At 55.7% G+C, this 24,190-nt stretch overlaps 1 protein-coding gene across 10 annotated transcripts in view; it reads right to left on the bottom strand.

The window, feature by feature from the left end:
* MACF1 (microtubule actin crosslinking factor 1) overlaps positions 1–24,190 on the bottom strand; it is a 146,020-nt gene that overhangs the window by 46,303 nt on the left and 75,527 nt on the right. For 7 of the 10 annotated variants that reach the window (XM_055800179.1, XM_055800176.1, XM_055800177.1 and 4 more), the window contains 18 exons: positions 23,275–23,508; positions 21,685–21,834; positions 21,361–21,594; positions 20,549–20,776; positions 19,669–20,190; positions 19,139–19,315; positions 18,527–18,650; positions 17,994–18,202; positions 17,268–17,585; positions 16,294–16,460; positions 15,034–15,190; positions 14,272–14,389; positions 12,746–12,808; positions 11,727–11,968; positions 11,133–11,262; positions 10,089–10,288; positions 8,902–9,397; positions 6,836–8,307 (listed from right to left, as the gene is read on the bottom strand). In XM_055800179.1, coding sequence (XP_055656154.1) covers positions 6,836–8,307; positions 8,902–9,397; positions 10,089–10,288; positions 11,133–11,262; positions 11,727–11,968; positions 12,746–12,808; positions 14,272–14,389; positions 15,034–15,190; positions 16,294–16,460; positions 17,268–17,585; positions 17,994–18,202; positions 18,527–18,650; positions 19,139–19,315; positions 19,669–20,190; positions 20,549–20,776; positions 21,361–21,594; positions 21,685–21,834; positions 23,275–23,508 — 5,241 coding nt within the window. The remainder of the gene's footprint in view (positions 1–6,835; positions 8,308–8,901; positions 9,398–10,088; positions 10,289–11,132; positions 11,263–11,726; positions 11,969–12,745; positions 12,809–14,271; positions 14,390–15,033; positions 15,191–16,293; positions 16,461–17,267; positions 17,586–17,993; positions 18,203–18,526; positions 18,651–19,138; positions 19,316–19,668; positions 20,191–20,548; positions 20,777–21,360; positions 21,595–21,684; positions 21,835–23,274; positions 23,509–24,190) is intronic. The other 3 variants (XM_055800174.1, XM_055800173.1, XM_055800175.1) reach the window with 2 other exon arrangements.

The raw sequence follows: 24,190 nt of genomic DNA on the forward strand, positions 1-24,190 counted from the left end.
ACCGGTCTCCTCTCCCTCCTCTGCGCAGCCTTCGCAGACAAAAAGCTTCCCATCTCCTCCTCCCTCGGATCCTCAGCTCTCCTGGTCTTATGCAAAGCCGGTATTTTTAGTATCTCCTGGAAACACTGCAAAGTGTCACCACCACCAGCTAATGAGCGCTCCTGCGAGAGGACATTCCTACAGCCACCTCCCTCCGCTGAGACCTGCCAGGGTCACCAAAGCATCCGCAAGCGGGTGGCACTGGAGCAGGGACCCAAGCCGGCTCCCGAAAGGGACCATTTGATCACTGGTTAATTGTTTTACAGCCAAGAAAAGAAAGAAAAGAAAAAGCCCAGCTATTGATCCAGTTGGTCTCAGCAGCTCTTGGCTTAATTCGCTCTTGTTCTCGGCTTTCTTGGGATCAGGGACGTGCCTGTGCCTCTCTGCCTGCCCACCGACAAGTCGAGGTCACAACCCACCCGTGGCTCCCCGAGGAACAAGCACCGGCACCACTCCCTTTGGGAAGGACGAGCTCCAGGGGCACGTTTGCTCTTCCCGTTGCGATACAATTTCTTTCCAAGGAATGAGGAGGCTGCAGAGGCCACTCATGCTCAAGTGCCTCTTGTGCAAACACGTTTATTTACAACACGCCCAGATGACCAGGTTAGAAGTGCACCAAACGCCAGCAAGGCTTTGCAGCTCCACTTAGACCACTCACCCCAGCCAGGGTCGGTGACAGCCCCGTCACCCGTCACAGCCTGCGCTTATCACCCCCCATTTATCATCCTCTTCTCTGACGAGGGGAGATGGTGCCTTTAAGGCAGCTTAACAGCTGTCAGAGAGGAGGCATTTTTGCGTGTGTTGCTGATGCTGAAAATACTAGCCAGAGATACTTTAAGTAGGTCTGGAAAGCGTTCAAGGAGAAGACACCGTGGTGCAGCCTGTCCCCGCTCCCAGCCCAGTCCCACCCAGCTGCTCCCAACTGGACGACTGTCGGGAGCCGCATGCATTCCTCCGGGGGCACAGAAGGGTTAAAAATACCCTCAGCCACGCTGGGGCACAACAAGTGGCAGAGTGTCCCTTCCCTGTCCCATCCCAGAGACCCACCTCCCCTCTCCCACCCAGGCTAGGGGGTGTCTCCGGCTCTACGATGGGGTGCGGAATTACCAAAAAAAGCCTCCCCGGAGGGCTGGGTTGGGTGCACGGGCATCGCCTGTGAGCACACGTGCCTGTTGGTGGCAGCTAACATGCTGTCTCAAGAAATTAAGGCTGTCAGCATAAGTGCTTTGGTGTGAACGCCTTGCCTCGTCAGCACACGGATTCGTTCCCGCTCTCCAGTTCAGCCCGGTCATCCCGAGCTGGGATGCCAGTTCTCTCCCCATCCTCGAGAGCGGCTCTGCAGGGCTGCCGGTCCCGGAGATAGAATCACAGAATCCTTTAGGTTGGAAAGGACCCCTAAGATCATCACATGCGCATCTTACAAAGGAAGACCACAAAATGCCATTTGTACCGTCAGGGACCACGCTGGTCCACAGCCCCCCAAGCAGCGCGCTCTGCAAACTGGGATAAACTGGGAAGCACCCACCCGTTTCAGTCCTCCTGCAAAATAACCCCTGTGTGACACCACACAGCGCTGGGCTCTCAACACCCCATCGCACATCTCTCCCTGCCGCTGATGCCCCGTGCAACGACAGCGGGTCACAGGGGGGATGCAACGCCCGTGAGCCCCCTCGTCCCCCGGGGGCCACGTGCCACTCCCTCACCTGAAACGTGGCAGCACCTGGGAGAAGCCCAGGGACAGTGGGCACCAGGCAAACGGTTATTAGCAACGGCGGCGTTTCTGATAGCGCCGTTGAGTCAGCTCCCTGGCTGGAAGGTTGGGGGAATGAAGAGTCATAAATAGAGCACCGGAGAAAGCCAATGTCCCTCCTGCCGGGGAGGGAGGCGGCGCGGGGAGGGCGCCGGAACTCGCAACCAGCGCTGGCTAATTGCCGCTTTTACTTAGGGTGAAGCGTGGAGGACCCGGAGCAGGGTTAGAGACAGCGGCATCTGAGTGGCAAGATGAGTAACGCTGGTTAGGGCTTTGCTTACTGCATCACCCCTCCTGGGATCTCTTTCCTGATTTTTTTTTATTTTTATTATTATTTAAGCAGACAAAGAGTGTGCTGGAGGCACAAGGGCTCCGTGGGCTCCAGCTGACCTGACCTGCTCTAAAATAAATTGGAAGTGCGGCTTCAGTTGTTGCTGTCTAGGGATTTTCCCTCCCCCTTTCCATCGTCCAGCACAAACCCTTTATTGGCGTGAAGGAGTGGTGCCCGAGCTCACTGCATTGAGCAACTCCAGCTTCAAATAACCTCCCCCAAAATCTGTGGCAGGAGCCCAAAATCCCTCCATCTCTTCCCTCCGCTCCCCACGACCCGCCCTGGCAAAGCCGTCTCCGGTGAGGGTCGGACACGGCAGCGCCTCGCTCCCCGCAGATCCCCTGCTGCTCCCCCTCTCCCCCCCGGCTGGGGCGAGGGTGGGGTTTAATTAATACTCGGAGGCGAGATCCTGGATAAGCGGCATGCCGTGTGCCAGCTGCGGCAGGTCCCGGCTCGCCAGCATTCCTCGCCGTGCCCCGCCGCCAGCAGCCGTGGGGTGCAGCGCAGCTGCGGGGATGGCGGGGGCTGCCGGCGCGGCACCGGGAGGGGACCGGCAGGTCAGTGGTGGCCCCGTCTCCACGCCTGCTCCCCCTCAGTCAAGGGCACCTGCAGCGATCTGAACGTGATGGTGACCGTTTGGTTATGCCAAGGTTGATGCTTTTCCTTGGGTTTCATTTTGGGATGAGTTCTCCAGGCTCTTGCAGAAATCCCTTCTGGCTGTAGAGCACAACCGGGAAGGCAGGCAGGCTGCCCTGGTTCCTGCTCTCCTCTTCATCACGGGGAGGAATGCATCGCCAGCAAAGCAAACCCACTCTGGCACGATCCAACTGGGAATGGCATCCCTCGGCTCCCGAGCATTGCTCTGTACTGCGGCAAGCCTCAAAACCTCTGCCAGCGCCTCTGACCTGGGGCTGAGCGCCACGCTCTGCTTTGAGGTGGAGTAAAGCAACATTAGGGTTTGTCCAAAACCAACACGGGGAAATCAAAGAGGGTCCCAGCTCAAACTGCCAACGCTAAGTACCAGCCAGGCTTTGAAACCCCACTTCAAAATCCACTGTATAAAAGATAAAATAAACAGACCCCAGGCTTGAGCTTGCTTCGCCAGGAGCCCAAGCTACCCCAGCACAGATGCCTTCCCCAAAAATACCAAAAGGTTTTGATTCCATCACCTCTCCGTGGCCCAGGTTGATGGCTGTGCTTTGGTCGGACAGGCTGAGCCCATGCTCCAGAGCAGCAAACCTCACCTCCGCCTCTGGAGCCTGGGAAGGAAGATGCGCCGCTCGCACCCAACAGCACCAGCTTCAGCCAAAGCCCAGCACTGGTTTCCCAGTCCATGGGAGGAGGGGGTCTAACTCAGGGGGTGCTGATGCTGGAGAGCATGCGATGGGGAAAACCCCTACGTCTCCGCCTGACCCTGCGTCTCTCCCGTACCTGGGGGAATAATTTCCCTGGGGAATTCGCTGTTCGCTAAACTGAATCAACATCGCTGTTATGTTTAGTAACATTTCAACTGTAAGTCATTTGATTCCAGTCATTAAAATTTAATATTAGCGTAAGGTCTGAGAAACCTGAGCTGACAGCAGAGAGCACGGAGGGGGAAGAAATGCCCCAGCCTGAAAGCTCCTACGAGGAGCTTTCCCTCGTAGCCCAAGAGCCCGGCTCGGCCGTGTGATGCTCATGGAGACACAGCGCAGAAAGATTCTCTTCCAACTTTTAGTCTCCTATAAAAAAGGGGCTCCTCGGAGAGGCAGCCATGGGAAGATCGTCCCTCAGGTTAAACTCATTCTGAAGACCAGGAGTTAAAGATGAGGCTCCTTTTCTCTGCCAGCTTAACATAAGCTAAACCCGTGCCGTTTCTTCTGCAGCATAGCTGTATCCGAAGCGGTCCATCAAGATGTCCATATAAGCACAGACTCCAAACCACAGAAATGCCTCTCAGCTGCACTTGATCTCACCATAAAACTAAGGGCTAAACTGGATGACCCCTTGAAGTCTCTTTCCAGATGGGTTTCTTACAATCCTCTAACAACCTGGTGCTCCGAACCAGTCCCTACCTAGTGTTTCCCCAGCCCCTGAAGGCCAGGTCTACCCTGCATCGCTATCCTGGCTTCCAATGGCCACGGGAGCCGGTGTGGGCTCAGCCCCTTGGTGTAGCCATCCCCACTCGCTGAATCAGAACACCCCCTGCAAACAAAGCTTCCCCTCCTGAGCAAGATCCCACAGCTGCTTCCCAGCCTCCTGCCTCTGAGAAACCCGGCCAGGAGAGGCACGGACAGCGGGAGAGGGCTCATCCTTCCCATAGGCAGGATTAGTCCCTCCGTGACCTGGGAAGGGGGCTGGGGGCAGCGGGGGGGAGGAGAGAGGAAACGCATGGGTGGGCAGATCTCCAAAAGTTAAGGGTTTGTTGCATGTTGTGTGGCCTTTTGGGGCAAGTTTGCGGGCAGGAAAAGAAAAAATATATGGGAAGCTTCAAGCAGAAGCTGCTTCAAAAGTCCTCTGTTCACGGCCTCTGTCAGAGCCTTCAATATATCTTCTTTATTAAAATCCGGACACAATGAGTCCAGAAGTGCCCACCTTTGTCAGGGCTGCATTGGCAACTTGCCTGGAGCCCCAAGGCCATGCCTAATTTGCATCTCATTTACACAGATGTTCATTAAAATTAATGTCTTAAGACATCATATCTGCCTGCATTTGAGCCTTCTGGACAGACAAACCACGACCGCTCCTGGAGAGCCGAAGCCACCCCCATCCTCCCCCCCCCAAAGCTCAGCTGCATCGTCCCCACGCCGCCCCGGGGAGCTCTGCCTGGCCGAGGGGCTGCCTCTGGTCCCCCCGGACACACCGTGAGTGCATCGTTTGCAATCCAAGAAGGGAGACGGTTGGGATATTGCAATTAGGCGCTGTGAAATAACAGCCTGGTGCAAGCAAGAAAAAGCCCCCCCCTCCCCGTGCTCCCCACTTGCCCCCCAGCCCAAGGCAGACGGATGGAGCACAGGCGGTCCCCGCCCGCAGGCTGCGATGCCCTTCCACATGCGGATCAGGAGCTGGGATGTTTCCCCTTGGAGAGAGAACCCGTAAGGTGAGGCTCTGCAAAGATCTGCTCAGCAGCATTTCCAACTCGTGCAAAAACGCTTGCTCTCTGGATGAACCGTGCACGGGAGGAACGCCGCTGCGTAACCGCGATTGCTCCATCCACCCTTCTCGCTTCTCCCCCATTTTATTCTCAGCCATTACACGGCAAAACCCTCCCATTTGTGCTGCAACTTTCATTTTTTCCATCAACACAGACCCCCAGCTTGCACCGCGTGGCCTCCAATGCCAACGAATGACTCCCGGTAAGGACACGTCACCTCCCCCAGAGCACCCTCGGCTCGTGCAGCCCAGGTCATCGCTGTCTTAAAGGGTCACGCTCAAGGTCACGGAGCCATAGGCCATTTGCAAGCACCACGGTGGGTTAAGCTGAGCCTGCCGGCCCCGCTTGCCACCCAAGCAATGTGCACTGACCCATCGCTTCAAAGGGCAGCTGCTCGGCTGGGAATAATCCCTTGCTCCGCAGGGAAGTTTCACTGCTTTGGAGGACTCGAAATTCCTTTTTGGACCGATTTCTTCCAAGCCACCGTGTGGTGTTTCACGATGAAGTTCAATCCCTTCCCATCGCTATAAGCTCAACGCAAAACATTGCCCGACAAGAGAGTCAACAGCAACGCCATCGGGTGAGTTTGCCCCGTACGGAACGGATCCAAGCTCTTTTTTTGGATAGGCAACCCCCAAAATAGAAATACCTTGTCCCGGTGAAGATTTCACCGAGCTATTAAGTGGTGGAACGGGATCAATTAGCCGTGAGATGAAAAGCAAATGGCTGTAAAAACACCTTCCCCCCTCCTACCCCCCATTAACACCAGGAAACGAGGCGCCAGATGTAAATCAGCCCAATCATCAGCTGCTGAGCCCATCAGTAATAGAAGTTTCACAGCAAGAGAATTTCTAAGCGGTATTAATATAATTAATGTAGCGTAACAGCATGACCCAACACCATATAAAAAAAATCAAAAAAAAAAATCAAACACACTCCAACTCTTCCCTTTCCCAGCATTTCATGCAAGCCTTGAGGGTCTCCATCACCTCGTGGCTGGAAACACAAACAGCCCCCAGCAAGACTGTGCCTTGGGTTTGTTCCCTGTGTGTACCCCTTGTCCCACAGCTTATCTGTGGCTTTATTTGTCCCCAAGGACCCCAAAATGGACGTAATACCATGATAAAAATAAAATGAAGCAAACAACAAGCAGGAATGGTGGGCCAGGTAGAGACACCTGCAGGATGATGTGACCTGGACTAGACTCCCAGATGATGCCAACTTACAGTTCAGCCGGACTCAAAAAAATCCCCCCCACCCCCAAAAGCCAACCACCTCCACAAGCCCACGAGGTGCTGGCACGCCAACATTACACATCACAAGGAGAACAGGGAAAAGTTTTTTTCCTCCTAATCACAAAATCTTCCCGCACCTTCCCACCGCAGACTATCACATCCAGCGGTTAATCCTATATTCTCCAGAGCAAGGAGGTTTTACCACACCAAAAACGCTGACATTATAGCAACAAACAACGAAGCCACGACAGCTTGAAGACCAGAGGTCCTACGCAGAAGACCACAACGCTAGACAGACCTTCAAACACCAAATACCACTTCGGAAACATCACGGCATCCAGACTTACCTTGAAGTCTGCCAGCTGCTGGTTGATGGTTTCCACCTCTGTTCCTACCACCCACTGCAACGCCTCGTTCTCCTCCGCCGCGGTGGTCATGTGGGTCAGCTCCTTCAGCCTGCTGTAAAAGTCCTCCACACGGGACAGGGTCGTTTCTACCTGCTCCTGACGGTTCTTGCCTCTCTCCGTCAGTTTGCTGCACTGTTTATTCAGCGTCTCCAACTCACGTTTCAGCCCTAATAAATCGGGGCTCCCTTCGTCCTCCAGCATCTTCTTGCACTCGCTTTCCGAAGCTTCAATGTCAGACTTCAGCCTGTGGAGTTTGCCCAGGAAGGTGCGAACGTCCTCTGCCTGGGACTGAAGGCTGTCAGAGTCCCTCCCGATGGGGCCCATGCTGTCTAGCTCATCATCGAGATCTGCCAGTTGAGAGAACATCTCCCTGACCCGATTATTGAACTGGCCGATCCCTTCAAGCTTGTTTTCCATCAGCGTACAGCAGTCGTTCACTTTCTGCTTCACTGCCTTGAAGTCCTGCTGAGCCACCTCGGCTTGGCTTAAGAGCTGGGAACAGTCGGACCCATCTGGAGCATCTTCTACTAGACCTTGAGTGAAGTTTTTCAGATAATCCACTTGTGGCTCCAGGGCTTGCAGCACCTCCTGCTGTGCCCTGAGCTTCTCCAAATTCTTGTTGCTGCAGGCTTGTGGCCCCAGTGCATCGTAGATCTCCAGCTGGTGCTTCGCCCCTTCCAGCTTCTTCTCAATGTTCTTGAAGCTCTCTTGAAACTCCTTGAGCCTCTGTGACATTTCTTCAATGGAGCTAGTCTTGGCTTGCAGCTCTTCTGTGATGACATCCATCTTCTGATTGATGCCAGCTTTCTCATCCCGAATGTCATCCTCGTCGGTCTGAGAAGCGTCAATCAGGATGTCGGCAGCGCTGTTCAGCATCTCCAGCAAGGAGCGGCGCTTCTCCACGTCACTCAGCATAGCCTTCGACCTCAGAAGAGTCGCCTCCAGCTGCACTGGGTCCAGAGTTACTTCCAGCTCCGACATCTTTGCCTTGCAGTCCTCCACCCAAGGCAGGAGGTCCTCCGTGTGCCGCTGGTACTTCTGGGCTTTCTGCAAACAGTCCTTGAGCTTCGAGTGTCTATCGACAGCCTGCTTGCTGAGCTCCTCCCAGTGCGTCTTCAGGCCAACCAACTGGTTTTGCAGCGTGGTCTTCTCCTCCCCTGGCTGGACAGAAAGCAGCAAAGATTCTCCCTCGGCTACAATCATCTCATAGGAACCGCTGTGTTGGTTGAGGCTCTTCTGGAACTCTTCTTGTTCCTGAATTTGGCTCTGTAGCCTCTCCAGTTTAGCAGAAATAGGTTGGCTCTGAGCTTGCTGGCACAGTTTGTCATCCAGCCAGGTCCTGAGTTCATCAAACATATGCTGGAACTGCTGGGAGCTTGCAAGCGCAGTCTGCAGTCGGTTCATCCGGTCGGCTGCAATGGAAATAAGATTAGAACGCAACAATTAAGCTGAAATCAAATAAGCAAAGTGCAATTATTTAAAATCATCTCAGATGCACCAACTGTGTTTTGATTAACAGGAAGGAGTTTTCCATTGCATCACTAGCCTTTTTGCTCACTGATTCATACATTTCTGAAGTAGCAACAGGCAACGATAACGCAGTAATCTCAGTTCTCCTAACCTCTCTCTAAATGCAACCTCTTAGAAAGCAGAAGAGGTTAGAGGGTGGCCACTGGGTCTTCTCCATGCCCCATTCTGAATTTAGGAATCAGCTGGGTGGTTTTCTTTTCCCCCCAAGCACAGCACATGCCACACTCTGCAAGCCAAGCAGGCTTGTTGAAGAGCCACATCAGTGGGACCAAACATCTCTGCTTGCTCTCCAGGCTCAGCTCTATCTGGATGTGAACTCTCCCTGTGCTCAGTCCCACAAAAAACACCCACGAAGCACCCTAAAAACGACAGATGGTGCTTCCCCTGTTATTCTTAGAAACCCAGTGATGGAAGAGCCCTTTGGCAAAAAGCAGGGATGGAGTTTGACACCCCAACATCTCTCTGTTCCGTCTCACCTGCCAGGTCTTCCAGCCCTTTGAGAGGAAGTGACACGGTCTCCAGACGTTTCCTTAACTCATCTTTGAGATACTGCTCCCCAATGAGGACAGAGAGGTCATCACAGAGGGTCTGAGCCTCTGCGATCTCCTCTTCCAGCTGCTCCAGGTCTGAGCGGATCTCACTGGTTTCCTCCAGCTGCTGTTTCACGGCGTCGGGCTGCGTGCTGATGGCCGACTGGCTGCTCAGGCGCTGCCCAACTGCCTTCACCTTCTCGGAGAGGCCCTGGAGGAGCTCCTGGTACTGGGTGCTCTTTACTATGGCTTGGTCAATTTGGCTGGAGCGGGAGTTGAGGCGTTCCGTTAGCTCGGACCATTTCTGGTTAACCCCTTGGAGTTCTTCCCGCACCTGGTTAGTGGATGGAGAAACATCTCCCGGGCCAGTCAAGATGCTCTGAGCCGCCTGGTTGAGCTGCTCATGCTGTTGTCTGCGAGCTTCAAATTCCTTCAGCATAAACTGGAACAGAAATAACAAAAAAATGTTTGCATAAAACTGACAGCTCCGAGTACACACAGTCAAAACAAACCAGACCTCCAGGGGCTTTATCCAGACCACGGAACCAGGAGGAACAAGGCCTGGGGTGGGATGGCAGTGGGGCTGGGTGGACTACGATTGACTGTGACCTTGCCACTTGGAAAGCTTGGAGGAGTCTGCGAGGCCAGTACTTCGCTCGCTCTTATTTGTCCTACTGCTGTGTAACGTACCATAAACCAGTGAGATGAGGAGGCCATCTAATTATGTTAACTGGGCCATTTTATTTTACGATGTGGCCGGTTATGGACATGTTAGGATTTGGAAGCAGGAGGTATGGAAAGGGCAGGCTGCCAGGCGGAGGGGCAGTGTTAGCAAGTCCTGCAGAGCATCAGCCCAGGTCTTGTTTAAAGCAATTTCACTCTCCAAGAGGGGCCGGGTGATTCACTGATGAGTCAATCCAGCGCGGGGAAGGGAGCTCGAGCACTGCGCCCGTTTCAAGTTATTACAGCAGTTTGTGCTCAGCGGGGTGTGGAGGACTGGGAGAACTCCGGCTTCTCTCCCAAACACTCGCTGCGTGGCAGAGCGCTTGCAAGGCAACTAACCCCGAGTGCAACCTTCCTCGGGATGCACCAGCTGAGAGACACCCTCCCTCCTCATCCCGAACCCAGCTCACCTGGACCTGCTGCTTCTGTGCGTTCAGCATGTTGGGGTCGATGGAGAGGGGTCCCAGCACGCTCATCATCAGCTCCTTCTCCATGAGCCAAGGGCGCAGCTGGGCTTCGGCAGCCTGGAAGTTGGCCAGCTGGTTCGCCGACTCCTCCAGCTTCTGCTGCCGCTCGGCCGTCGCCTGGCTGGCTCTTTCCCACCTGCAATCTGAAGCACCGGCTGTGTTGGGGGTAGCCGTGCTCCTGGCCAACCCATCCCTCCATCCAGAAGTGTTTGGGTTTTGGTTTTTTTTACCCTCCCCATGGTTTCCCCGACGGCAAACCTCCTCAGCTTTTCAATAAAACTAGCGTGGCTCTATTCACTCTCCATCTAACAAGCTGTTCCCCATTTCTAATGGCTACGTCGTCTTGAAGCTCATAGAATAATAATAAAAAAAAAAGCCTTGCAAGCAGGATTGCTGCGTTCTAGTCACTAGTGCCACGAGCTGGTCTGACCTTGGGTGAGCCATCTCACATCCCTGGCTCGATAAATGAGGATACCCTCATGTGTATCAGTCCTCACACAGCACATTCAGATCTCCTGGACGGAGAACTCCATAAACATGTTCCTGCTGTTTCAAAGAAGAGAATCTCTGGATCCTTTTTAAATATACAGTCTTGTTTAGTCAACATTTAATTACCTAGGATAACCTTACTAATGACTGGAGTTTTATATCAAGCAATGAAGCTTTTAATGAAAATAATCAACCCATGTTGCTAATGCTTTCTTTTTTTTTCCCTCCCCCTTTTTAATTTTTTTTTTTTTAAAGAAGTCATTTAAGGAGGCAAGTCTTTAAAATATACATCCATCATAGAGATTTCATTAATCACGACAGCGCTCGTCTCAGGAACACCTTGTACACCAGACAGCTTGGAGATAAGTTCGCTATTTACTGAATTTTAATTAGAAGTGACTCTGCTCTGCTGTGACTTTGGAATCGCCCTGCAATCCTGAACCACCTCTAACATGATGTTTCCAGACAGAAGCCTCGCTGAGTGCTTCAGGCACTTACTCAGGTCTTCCTGCATCTTCTTCCAGTTTGCTGCTTCTGGAGAATCTGGATATTTCTCCAGCAAGCCAGAAAGTGCTTCCTTTACCTTCTGGATCTTCCCTGAATTCTGTTCCAACTCAGCCAGAAATGCCTGGAAAATAACCATTTGAACTTCAGATAAGGGGCAACAGAATGAAATCACCGAGTAGGAACGAGCAGCTACAAGCCAGCGGTGGGACTATTTCTGTTCTTTGCTCTTTAGTGAAATCACTTCATTTTATTAGCAATATCATGAGCTAACTTGGCCCCAAAAGCAGGGAAAGGCTGGGAATTGCTTTCCAGGAGAAGTTGGAGTGACCCAGCAACACGGACTGTAAGATAAGCTCCTTCCCCCTAAGCCAGATGCCTGAAAGCAACAGGTCTGTTAGCAAAGAGGTTGAGGGTGCGGGGGCTCCTCCTCCACGGATCTGCCACGGATCCCTTCCAGGGAAAGCCCTTCTTTGCCCCAGGGCAGATCCTCTTCGCTAATCCTTCTAGTCCTGCCGCACAAAAGCACTGAGACCCTTTGGGAGAAGATGCTCTAATGCCCATTTTTTGCTCTGGATGAGAAGCTACCTTATTGTGCTCAGCCTGGGCTCTCATCGTCTCCGTCTTGGTGGGCGAGGAGGAGGCGTCCAGCTCAGACAGCGTTCGTTCCTTCGACTCCAGCCACTTCAGCATGGAGCTGGCCTCCTCCTGCACTTCTTGCATCTTCTCCAGCATCGCCGAGAGCTGCTGCTGGCGTTCCCGCAGCGCTGCGCCCAAGCCCTGGTACCGCTGGCTCACGTCTGACACATCGCACTGGATCTCGGTCAGATCTGTTTCCAAAAAGCAGCTTGAGATGAGGCCAGCTGCCCACGTTACCCCTCTTAACCTGGACTAACAGGTACTAATCTAACCCTGGGCAGCCCCAGGCAGCCAAGCAGGAGGAGCAAGAGGCCACACTGCCGTCCGTCTGTCTGCAGAGCAATGTCACATCACCCTCACCCCCCATGCCAGGGGGCCCTTCCAGCTCTGTCAACGTGTGTTGACAGTTTGCAAACAAAGCAAACGTCTTCGCGTTTGTGAGGCTGATGCAAGCTGAGTCCCCCCCCGCTTCTGCAATGTCACTGCTCGTACAAGGTGAAATAATTTGACACCAAAATATAAAGCTGTTTTTATGCACCTATTATCTCGTTGAACCGGTGAACTAACAGCAGATAACGGGCAATAATTAAAATTGCTCTTCAAACTGAAGGGTTGGATGCCGTTATAATCCCTTAGAACCAATAAATTTAATTGCAGGCCTTAAACCAATCTCCCATTTATCAGCTCTTAACACCACCTGACGGGGTGTCAGGGTGCTGTTCCTCCCCAGAGCTGCCTCTCTCCGTCCTTCAGCCTGACCTACATCCCCCATCACCGCCTGCCGGTCCCGCGGCTCTGGGAAATTCACAAGCCCATTGGCAAGCTCAGCTCACTGGCGACGGGATGCTGACGGTGTGACATTGCGCTTTATATTCTCACGGATGGAAATGCACAGACAAAACCAGACAGGGAGACGGCGAGGTGGGCTGGGCACGCGCGTGCCGGCCCGGCGGTGACAGTGAGCTCACCTTTGCACGTGTGGTATCCGTTCACGCTGCCTACTGACCCTCCCGGCGCGGGCAGCGTGGCACCTGAGCAGAGGGGACGGAGACAGACAGAGGGACAAGACAGAAGCGTTAGGGATGCAGACAGCAAGCGATGAACAGACCACACTGGCCACCAAGCACAGACGTGGCGCCTCCACGAGCCCACCCGCCTGGCACCGGTGAAGCCACCGGCTCGGTGCCCAGCGAGCGGCATTAGTTTGATTTGGCGTCTGTTTATTTCTCCTCCTCCCCAGACACCCGCAGCCCTCACTTTCCTGGAGCTGCCTCTGCCTCCCTGGACCAGGAGCAGAAGAGCTGAAGGTGCCTGGAGCTGGGCACCTCTCCCAGCATCACCCCGAGACCGGGGCGGACATTCCTCCTGCCTGGACCATAACACTGGGGACCACTGGCCATCTCTCCATGCCTGGCGAGCTGCTACCCTGAGCATGATTTTGTGATTTATAATATCAAGTGAGGCTGCTGAATGCCTTCCCTGAAGAGATTAACTCCCCTGAAGGGATCAGCTCCCCCGTATTCTTCTTTTCTTACCGGATGAAACAGTTTAAACCCGCCTTGGTGCACAGACACGTTCTCTTTGCCAAGAGGCTCCACACAGGATGCACCACGGTCCCCTCCCTGGACACCAGATATCGCAGCTGTGGCATTCACAGCCAAAGGGGGCTTCATTCCAAACGTTATCGGGTCAGTCCCCCTCTCTCCAACCACACATTTTAGAGCTTTCATGGAGGTAAAGGGCTGCAGCTTTGGTCACCCCATGTGGATGACCATGTAGGTCACCCCCAAGAAGTCTCTCCCCACTTCTCTTGGAGGTTTCCCAGGGAACCGCTCATCAAGACATATCTAGACTGTGAATTCCCACTAATGCCCACCAATGATGAGAGTCCAGGGACTTGTTCTCACAAGCTGGAAGACATCTTTTAGCTGGTTTCCAAACGAACCAGACATAATCTCATTGCTTCACAGACTCGAAGCCAAAAAAGAGACTAGTAAATCATGCCTGAATATCACAGTCTTAAATTTCATCTGGATACGCAACTCAAAGACTAGAGTTTGATTAAAACACTCCAGCCCTCGGGAGGCTGAAGCACATCATCAAGAGAAAGCAGGAGCCGCCTCCACGAGCCTGCAGCCCCGCGGGGCTGAGCCCGGAGCCCCCATGCTCCATCCGAGCAGTGGCACGTGTCCCCACGCCGGGCTCTCGGCACACGCAGGGTAGTTCAGTGCCCGTTACGCTACAGTAAATTAAGCCACAGTAAACTAAGCCAGTTTTGGTGGGCTCTGGGCGTTTGGCTGATGCATTAACAACAAGTGACTCGACCACAGGGCTGAGCCCCGTGATGCTCGGACCACCACGGTCCCTCTGAAGTTTGTTACAAGGGGGAAACAATCCCATTTTTTGCTCGAGGCAGGCTCAGAGAAGACGCAGTGGTGAAAGCAAACACGGTGGTGAGGAAGGAGACCACCTCGGGATAGTGGCTGTGACTCACCTGCCTTGGATGGGGTGTTGGGGGCCGTAATCTCCACGATCAGGTTCTCCAGGAGGGTCCCTCTGCGGCCAATCTCCTCCACCTGGGCCCCCTTCCCCTTCCACTCCTCCAGGAGATCCTGGTTGAAAGCAAAGGGACTTGGAGGCCACGCTCTCCTGGCCACAGCCCTCCCTTCCTCGCCTGTCACCTCTACGGTGACTCAGTGGCACTGGGACGCGGCGCCCAGGGAACTGGTGAAGGGCACGCCAGCGGGCGGCGAGCAGGCTGCAGCGGGCAAGTGGGTGTCTTCACATTTATTTTTGTCAGGGGGAATCCAGGAGTGAAAAGCTCTTCCCTAACTAGCAGGTCTGTCGAAGGAAACCTTCTTCTCCCTCCTACTGGTTTGGGGACCTCCCTCCCCCTCTCTGCACAGCCCAGCCTCGCGTGAGGCCAAGGGGCTGGGATGGCAGGAGGCCACCTTCCGTGTCTAGCAAGGGGGAACAGCCAAAACAAGTGTGCTTGGGTCTCCCACTCCCAAATCCCAGGGGAAGGGCAGGGAAAGCAGGCAGCACCCCAGAGAACCCTCGCACTGCTCCCTTCTGCGCACGCTGGATGCACACACACCCCGGGAGCTGCAGCTCAGCAGCAAGTCCAGGGCATCGCAGGATTCCTGAGACCATAAATCACCTCCCCAGACTCTGCTTCCTGGGATTTATCCCATGTTCCAGCATTTCCACACCAGCTGCCAACCGTCCCCGTCCGGCTGGGGCTCCCTCTGCCCACCTGGATCTGCTGCCTGCGCTGGTGCAGCTCCTGGGTGCCCAGGGAGGTCTCAGCGGGCGGCATTTTGCCTTCGCTCTCCCTCAGCCACTTCCTCACAGCCCCGACCAGCTTCCGAAATTCATCCAGTTGCTCCTGGCAGGACGACGCATCCTTTTCTCTGAGAGTTGAAAAGGTTTCGGAGAGTCAGAGCTCGTGCTTTGCCTTGCAATTACCCCCGCCTGAATGCAGCACAGTTGTGTCTCCAGCAGCCCTTCTTTGGAGTATTATTAATAGATGTTGCTTAGGAACAACGCACGCAGCGCCAGCCAAAGCGGGGGGCACTCCACAGCCTGCCCCCCACTGCTGCTGGACCCCCTCAGGCTGTGGCCGGGGCTGTTCCAGCACCACCATGGTAGCCAGCAGCCACGGGACCACCGCTGCCGCCACACCGGGCTCTTTGTCCCAGGGAAAACGAAGCTTTGGGGAAGACAGGGTTCATTCACGCCAGGTCCCCCAGCCAGCTGCAGCCCGGGGGGGGCCAGGCTGTGCCGCCCCTCCTCCCCAGCCACAGCTCTCATCCATTCAAGCCCACCCCGGAGGAACAAGGCAGCCCCCGGACGGGAGCCACTGGCCCCTCTGGCTCATCCTCGCCGACCGCAGCTGCGAGCAGCCTGCATGGGCCCGGCCGGAGGCAACTCTCGGCATGATGCTGAATTACTGAGGATTATTAGAAGATTCATCTGCTTTGTCCCATCATGTTCCCTATATTCACCAGGATGTTTGGAGATACAGCCTGGGAGCTGTGACCCTCTCCAGGGACACCGGCCAGCCGGCACGCTGACCCTGCTCAAGCTGCCACGGCCAATTCCAGCTCCAGCTGCCGCCGGAGCCCAGCTTTATCCCCACGTTAAGGGGAATGTGGGGACAGGCTGCTCTGCTCTGTCACCTCCCAGGGAGCACGCCTGGGGCAGGCTCCCCATCCTCTGCCACCACCCCGCTCCCCTCCGGCAAGATGCTCCAGGATGGAGCTGTGGCAGCCCACACGCCGGGAAACGCGTGAACGCGGCTCCTGCAGCACCAGGAATTTTTCACAACGCCCCCAGCCAAGGCTTTTTTTAAAGAAAGCGTCAGCTGGAGCGAGCTGCCTTACGTCTCCTGGTGTGGGAGGAGGGAGGCAGCAAGAGTTCACTTGTGCCCCCCCCCAAAAAGATATCTCCACAGGGTACTGTTCTGACCACGAACGCACCCTCCCCAGGTAGTGGCCGTGTCCCTGGGACTCACCTCTCTTTTGCCACCTTCTGCAGCTGCAGAAAGTCTGTCTTCAGGCTCTGCAGCTTCTCCTGCTGCTGGGAGGCCCCGGGGGCGAAGCCATAGGAGCCCAGCTCCGCCGCCAGGTGCTCCAGGGTGGCCAGGTCCTCCTGGTGCTGCCTCAGCTCCGAATTCAGCTCCTGCCAAGAGCAAAGGGTGATGCTGACAGCACCCTTGCCAGCAGACCGGGGCAAAGCAGATGAACCAGGCAGCCCCATGTCCTGGCAAGCTGGAGAGACCCAGTGTGGGGTAATGCCACGAACTGCACCAGCTCCGAACGGGCTGGCACCGCTCTGTCCCACCTGCTTCCCTCGCTCCAGCTCAGCAAATACTTGGAGCAGCTGCAGGAGCAAGTCCCACATCCCCGGTGCTGGTGTGAGGCCACTCAGTGAATGGGATGGGGAGCCCCAGACCAGGGCAAATCACACACACACTCACCCCCAGCACAAGTGTCTGGTTTTACGCCAGCTTAGGGCATTTCTGAGGCTGTGGGCAAACCAGCCCCTGTAGCAGAGCATTCGTAGGAAGCAAAAGGGAAGAATTCTGTGCGGCCATCACTGGCCACCACGACCCGTGGCATCTCTGAGGGCTTTGCCACATCCTGCACTTGCTGCCAGCGCTTGAGCGTTTTGCTGTATTAACCTCGTGGAGTCGTTCAATCGGTAAAACCTTGCTATATTTGGACTGGCCCCTAAAAGCCCGGCTAGAGATCCCTGCTGAAAGCCAGCCTGGCTCCAGGGAAATGCCATTCCCCTCCCCCCCTGCCGCAAACAGCCTCAGCCACTCTGGCCACATTCCCCTTCCCCAGGCAAAGAGCCAGCACTGGTCCTGTGGATCCTGCCAGCCCGGGAGCGACCCGGCGGCTGTTTGCCTGGGAAGAAATCACTGCAAACCAGCCCTGCCTCCGAAACCTGATGCAGGTGGAGCCTTCTCCCCCTGCCTCTCACCTGGATCTGCTGGGAGAAGTGAGCGATGTCCCGGTCCGGCTGGTTCCCAGATGCCAACATCCGCGCTCTGCTCTCTGTGAATTGCTGCAACTTCTCCGAGAGCTGCTCATACTGCTCGACCTTCGGCAGGAGGCCCTTCAAGGCATCCTCCCTCTCCTGCTGCTGCTGGCACAGCCTGCCGAAATGCTCCGTCACCTCTGCCAGCTTGCCCTGCAGGGCAGAGGCTGTGGGGCTGTCTGCCGCCTCCATGAAGCGCGTCACCATCTCACGGGTGGCTTCCAGGCAGCTCTTCTGCCTGGCAATGTCCTGCTTCAGCTTCTGGGGTAAGCACACGCAGAAAGGGATGCCATTTTAGGAAGGCTCTTGAGCAAAACTGAACTGGTGCAAAGAGGCCTTTGGAACAGCAGCGCATGCTTCCAGATAACCAAGGTCGGGCGAGAATAGTTTTCTATCCCAATTTTCCTTTCCTGATCTCCCCAACCCGCTCTGCCTTTCCCCGGTGCCCGAGAGCCAAGCCCTGCTTGTTAGCAAAGAAGAAAGGAAACTTTCAACAGGTCAGTGTCCCGGCTGAAATTAAGTAAAGGTTCTGCTCATACCCCTTTGCAGGGTTTTGGGGTTTTTTTTGTGCTTTCAGAACACCGTAGCCAACCCCCAGCAGCAGCCTGCACAGCTCAGGTCCTGCAGCCAGGCACGTTTGAAGCAAGGATGCTCAAGGACCAGCCTTACCGTGCTCGTGGCAAGCGAGTCCTGGATGGAGGCGGAGGACAGCGCGGCCGGCTGCTCTCTCTCCAGGTTCTTCTCGATCTCAGCCACCGACTGGAGGAGGCTCTCCAGGCTCTCCTGGACGCTTTGGGACTGGGCGATGGATTTCTGCAGCAGGTCCGAGCGTTGGGCCATCTGCTGGGAGAGGCTCTGGAAGCGGCTCACGATGGCACCTGCAGAGTTCAGCGCAAAGGGGAATCAATGACAAAGAGCTTCTCGCCCGGTGCTCAGAGAGCAGCAAGGATGGCCTGCGGCTCCTGCCAAACCCTCACCGATGACAAATCCTTGTCCCCAGACTCAGCAGCGAGGCAGGGAACCCAAAACAAACTGCCAGCCTGGATCCCAGCCCTCGCCACATGCAAACAAGACACGCTGCTGTACGCCTTCGCCCCATCTTCTCCCCAGAGTGGGAGACTTCATCTTCTCTCCCTCCCTGGTTTCCTTCCACGCTCTCCCCAAGCATCCCTGCTGACGCCGGCAGCTGCTTTGCTCTGTACCTGTTGTTTCCTGAACGTGCCTGTGGTCTGGTGCCGGCTCCCCTTGCACCTCCAGCAGGGACCGAGCCGCTTTCTGGAGCTTCTCCACCGGTACCTGATGCTCAGCGAGGTCTCCCTGCAGCTGCTGCTTTGGCACAAGACAAGGCAAAATCGGCGATGGGTCACACGCAAGAGACCTGCACCCGCAGGGAGCTCAGGGCTCCATTTAAACCCTGCTGAGGGATCCTGTCCACTTCATCACAAAATCACCAAGAAAAATAAAAAACGTTGGTTGGAAGGTGCAACCCCATGCTGCAGGCAGAGCTGGAGCAGGAGGTGTGGGCTGTCCCACCACCCAGCCACCCTCCAGGGAAAGGAATGTCACCAGGGATGTCCCCGTGGCAGTCTGTGACTGCAACCCCGGTGCTGGCTCAGAGCATCTCTCAGAAGAGCCTGGCTCCACCTGCCCCGCGGTGCCGGGACCTGCTGAGCCTGCCGGTGCATCTCTGCACCCAACCAGCAAAAAAAAAGCCAACGGGGCGAGTCTTTCCCGCTGCTGACTGCTCAGAGCAGCAGCCGAATTCCCATCCAGGCTCCAACGCTCTGCCAGGAGCTGCCCCACGGACCCCGTACCTTAGTGCTGGCCAGCTGCTTTTGCAAAACGGCCGGATCTGAAGAAACCGTCTCTGAGAGCAGCTTCCCAACGGCAGCTTCACTTTCCTGGAGCCACATCCCGAGAGACTCCACCACCTCCTGGAAGTGCTGGTAGTGATCCAGCAAGGTGTTCAGGTGGGAGCCAAGCTTGGTGCACTGCAAAGGAGCAACAAGACGTAATGGCAGGATGCACACGGGCACAGAGCAAGCTGGGCACCGGTGGAAAATGCACAGAAGTCATCAAGAAAGAGAAAATGATTGAAAAAAATAAATCTTGCCATATGTGTTAAAGGAATTGCAGGACACAACATGTGGATCAACACCCAGCCAGAGTGCTGCCCAAGCCCTGAAGAAGATAATTCTTGTCCTCTACAAGCTACATATGTGCTAGAAGTCCAGCCAGACACCCAAGAGAAATGCCCACCTGCCATCCCTGCTCATTCCACATGCACAGGAGGAAAACAGCACCCGGGGTTCAACTCCCAGCCTTGCAAAAGCCCCTGCCATACCTTGGAGTGTAGCGTGGTGTATCGCTGCGTGGCATCCTCCAGCTTGCTCTTGACCACGCTCCCGGACATCAGCAGCTGAGACGCCGTGTCCCCAGCAGCTCCCTCCACATCCAGCACCTTCTGCCCCGACATGGTAACAAAGCGCAGGTCGCCTTTGTGAGAGATGACGTCTTCCGAGAAGCTCCCTTGCCGCAGCAGCAGCTGCCGGAGGGCTGCGGGATCGCTGTCCCCCTTGTACATCCCCTCTAGATCCTGCTCCGCTTGCTTCAGCCAAGCCTCGAACTCCCCATGATCCCTCAAGAACTTCTGCAGCTCATCCCGCAGGACTTGCACTTGCTTCAGCCGCTTTTCCGACTGAGAGAGGGAAGCTGCGTACTGGTCCTTCAGCTCCGCCAGCCGGCCCTGGAGCCGACCCCGTTCCTCCCCGGTCAGGCTGTGGCCGTGCTTGTCCAGGAAAGCCTGAGCCGACTGCGTGCCCAGGATGACGTCCTGCTGCTGGGACAGCAGCTCCTGGTGCCGCACCTGAAAGATGCCGGCGAGCGGAGGTGATGCTCGTGACCTCTCTGCCCACCAGCACCCAGCCCGCCCGAGCCTCCGCACCCTCCCGCAGCACCAGCAAGTGGGGGAACACCACAAGGGTGGGAAACGGGCGGGTTGCTCTGCCCACAGGGAGCGACCCCTTCTGTGACCTTCCCTCGTCACCCTGATGGCTCCGTGCATGGACTTCCCAAGTCTCCCAAATGGAAAATCACCCTGAACACACGGTTCGGAGGCCAGACTCATCCAACACCCCGTCGGGCTGCCAGCTGCATCAGCAGCCGGAGGCAGGGTTAGCATGTCGGGCAGAAAGCTTTGAGAGGGAGCAGGTGTCAGTCCTGACCTTCAGCCTCTCGTACTGCTCATCCAGGTTCTCAGCAGCACTGTCTGCTCCCACGACGTGGCCATCGGGGACATCCTGAGGGCCTGTCCCCGCTCGCACCCCTGGCGCTTGCTCGATGGGGTGGGGTCTGTACTCCAGGAGCCCTCCCTTCTGCTCCAGCGATGCCACCCAGTTCAAAAGGGAATCGATCTTATTGCTGTTCTCCTCCAGCTCTTTGGCAGCTTTCACCTGAAAGCACAAAGGCTCCGGATAAGGATGACCTGGTCCATGCACACTCAGCAAACTGCTGCACGGGGGAGGGAGACAAAAATCAGCAGAAGAAAAAACCCCGAACAGTTTTCCAGCCACAGCAAATGCCTGAAACGCTCACAAACCTCCAAAACACTTTGTGCCTCTCTGGATGGGGGGATAAGATGCAAAGAAGCTGTGAATAAACTCAGCCTCTCCTCTGCCTTGTATCTCTCACCCTGATCCAACCCAGGGTCCCCACGCGAGGGGCTGCAGCTGCACCCACGCGGTGCCAGCATCGCTCTCACAGCGCGTGGCGGTGCCTGATGCTGCTGTTACAGGTCAGCCCAAAGGCAGAGCGTGCAAGGTGCCCTCCACTCCTCCCTTTCCTCCCCGCTGCCACTCTCGAGGCGTTTCACAAGGGAAATGCCTGGGGCCACTTCCCCTCGGGGACGGAACAGCAAATTGCTTCACGCTGCATCACCTGGGTGGCTGCCGGGACCTCGAATGAATCCAACTGCACCAGCTGGACCTCACTGTCCACCTCAAGCGGAGTCCGGGGGCTACAGCTGTTTGCACGTTACCTTTTCGGTCTCCTGCTGCACTGCAGCAGTGACAGCGCTCTCCAGCTCCTTCTGGGCCACCTCTGTCCTCTCCTGCAGGGACCGGTACTGCTCCTTGGCACGCTGGAGCTTCTCTTGCAGCGCTGCCAGCTCCCCAGGCTCCATCTTCGCCTTGTTCTCCTCCAAAAACTCCTCTGTGCTTTTCAGGACACTGGCAAAGGAGGCGGCTCGGGTGTGCATGCTCCTCTGCAGCTCCTAGGCAGACGATGCTGTAAGGCTCCCGTGCGCTCCCGAGGCAGCGCCGAGCCTCTCCGTCTTCTGATCCCCATTTTTTAAAGCACTGACCTTAACATCGCTTTGCCTCTGCTGCAAGGCAGACAGGTCCCCTTCGCTGGCTGCTCTCTGCTGCTCTGCCAGGGTGTCCTCTGCCTGGCACAGCCAGTGGCTCAGCTCGGCCAGGCTCTGCGCCCGGGCTGCCTGCTGCTCCTGCAGCGTCTGCGGGCAGAGGGGAGAGGAGAGGGGACAGTTAGGACCGGTGCTGCACCTGCGGTCACGCAGCACATCGCTGAAAGGCAAGGTGAGAGGTTACAGCTAGAGCATCTCCTGAAGATGAGGATGCAGCACAGAAAACGGCTTTTGCAGCTCTCCACGTGCTCCCTCTCCGGCTCACACGCTGCGGGAACGGGGCTGAGGCGCCCAGTCCCTGCCGAGCCGGCGCTGCCTGCTCCACGTTTGTCACCATTTGAGCAGGTTTCTCTCATTCTGCTCTTTGAGAAGCCCATGGAGCCCCGACGTGGAGCTATGCTCCAGGTCACACACTCCTCTCCCAGGGCAGCTCAACCAGAAGCTCCTGTGCCTTTTCCATTCAACCTTACAAACATTAAAACCGGGGCAGAAACTCGGCTCATGGGAGGTGACAACAACCTGAGGCCAGGCAGCACCAGTGTGGAGCCCCACACAACCTAAGCAGGCTGGTTTTTTGCTCCTGGGGTTGGAGAGGGAGCCGGGGAGAGAGAAAACGTTTCTGTAGCTGATCCAGGTCCTTCGTTCTGCTGCCAGAGCACAAAACACAGAAGCGCCTGTTTGAGCAATTGAGCATGATGTGACCTGAGAGTCCCTGCAACGTTCCTGTTCCCCTTTCCCAGGGGAGATCAAGGTTTTTGAGTTTCACTGGGCATTTCAGCCAGGTGATGTACAAAGTGGTGTAAAACACTGTGCTTGTTTCTCCCAGTCATAAGATAAACAACAGAAGCAAATTGAAAGAGCCTTCTTAAGAGCTCTTCAGCTGCAAAGCGAGTTCTTCCTGGGTTAGGATGGGCGCACACTCAATCTGAAAAAGCAAAGCAAACTGGTTAATATACACACACACTCCAGAGAGGACAGGCAAGGGTTACAGAGAGCAATTGTTAATAAAAAACACATTAATCCTGTCTTGACTAGGAGGATCCATGCAGTGACGGGTGCTGCAGCAAGACCTGAGGGCTTGCTTTTGCAGCTGCCTGCTGCCTCGATACCCCATCAGCTGTTTCTCTGGGACAGCAAAACCTGACTTGTGCGGTGGAAATAAGACATTAAAACTGCCAGGTGCCTGCGTTGGGCCCTTTGCACAGGGATTTTCTGGTGGGGGGTAGGGAGAACCAGCCTTTTTTCCACCCTAGCCCAAAGCAACTCGATGTCTAGCAGAGGAGTGCCCGGCTGTGCTACCCAGACCTCGGCAGGGCTCCGTCTTTTGGGAGGAAAGCAACTTTCCACCTAGGAGTTACGTGGTAGGAAGAAGAAAGACTTTAGAAGAAGCTGATGATGTGCAATGAGAAGTCATAAACCGTGAGTGGCATGCACACGAAATCCCAAATACGAGGTGTCTCAGCGTGCGCTCTTGTGGCCGGGAAGCGCTTCAGCGAGCAAACTGCAGCGAGGAAGCAGATGTCTCACAACCTTCACCTGATCCGTCTGCTCCACTTGCTGGAGACAGACCTGCAGGACCTCCAGCCGAGCCGTCACGCGCTCCGACAGGTCCCGGAAAGCCTTCTGCAGCTCATTGAGCAGCCTCAGCAGCTGCCTGCTCTGCTGAGGGGTTAAGTCCTGGGCGTGCTCTGAGATAAGGAACTGGATGTCGAAGGCAGTGGCGTCGAGCTGCGACTTGGTGTCAGCGAGGGGCTCTCTCAGCTCCTGAACGGGAGAGAAAAGACCTGTCAGGCAAAATGACCCTGCAGCCACTGCCAGCTTCAGATGGGACACCAGGCAGCAGCGTGAGCCCCAACAAGGTGCTTTGTCACCAGAACAATACATTCCAGAAAGCCCAAACGCTCCCAAAAGCACCCTCAGCATTGAGGTGACGGCACCCCACCGCAGCAATTTCCCAACGCTCCTCTGCACCTCCAGCACCTCGCCAAGAGGTTACGTGGACCCTGCGTGTAGGGGTGACCACCCAGACCCAGAGCTGCCAGTAGCCCCGTCCAGTCCACAGTGCCACCATGTGTCACCACCGGCTCCCAAAGTCTTTGATGTCCTGATTTCAATGCCGAGGTGGTCCCAGCAAGCAGGAGATGCTCAACTGACCAAATCTTGAAAGCCATCATTAGAAGATGACTAAACGGGGAGGGGAGCCCGGGCTCCTAGTAGAGTCAGTGGAGACCAGGGCGGGTATGGAGGGGGCTCTCAGAGCCCCCACGGAGGAAGCAGCTCTCTCCTCAACAGCCTGACGGGAATCCCCCCTGGTTGCTCAGCCCCCACCACACACCTGCATCCCAGCATGTTCCCCAAAGAGCCAAAGCAGATCGCTCGCGCGTTGTGGGAACAAATGACTTCGGAGCCAATACAATATCGTTGCTCCTCCTGCCACAAGGGGTAA

The sequence above is a fragment of the Falco peregrinus genome, chromosome 3 (assembly GCF_023634155.1).
Source record: "Falco peregrinus isolate bFalPer1 chromosome 3, bFalPer1.pri, whole genome shotgun sequence".
In the NCBI taxonomy this organism is placed as follows: Eukaryota; Metazoa; Chordata; class Aves; order Falconiformes; family Falconidae; genus Falco; species Falco peregrinus.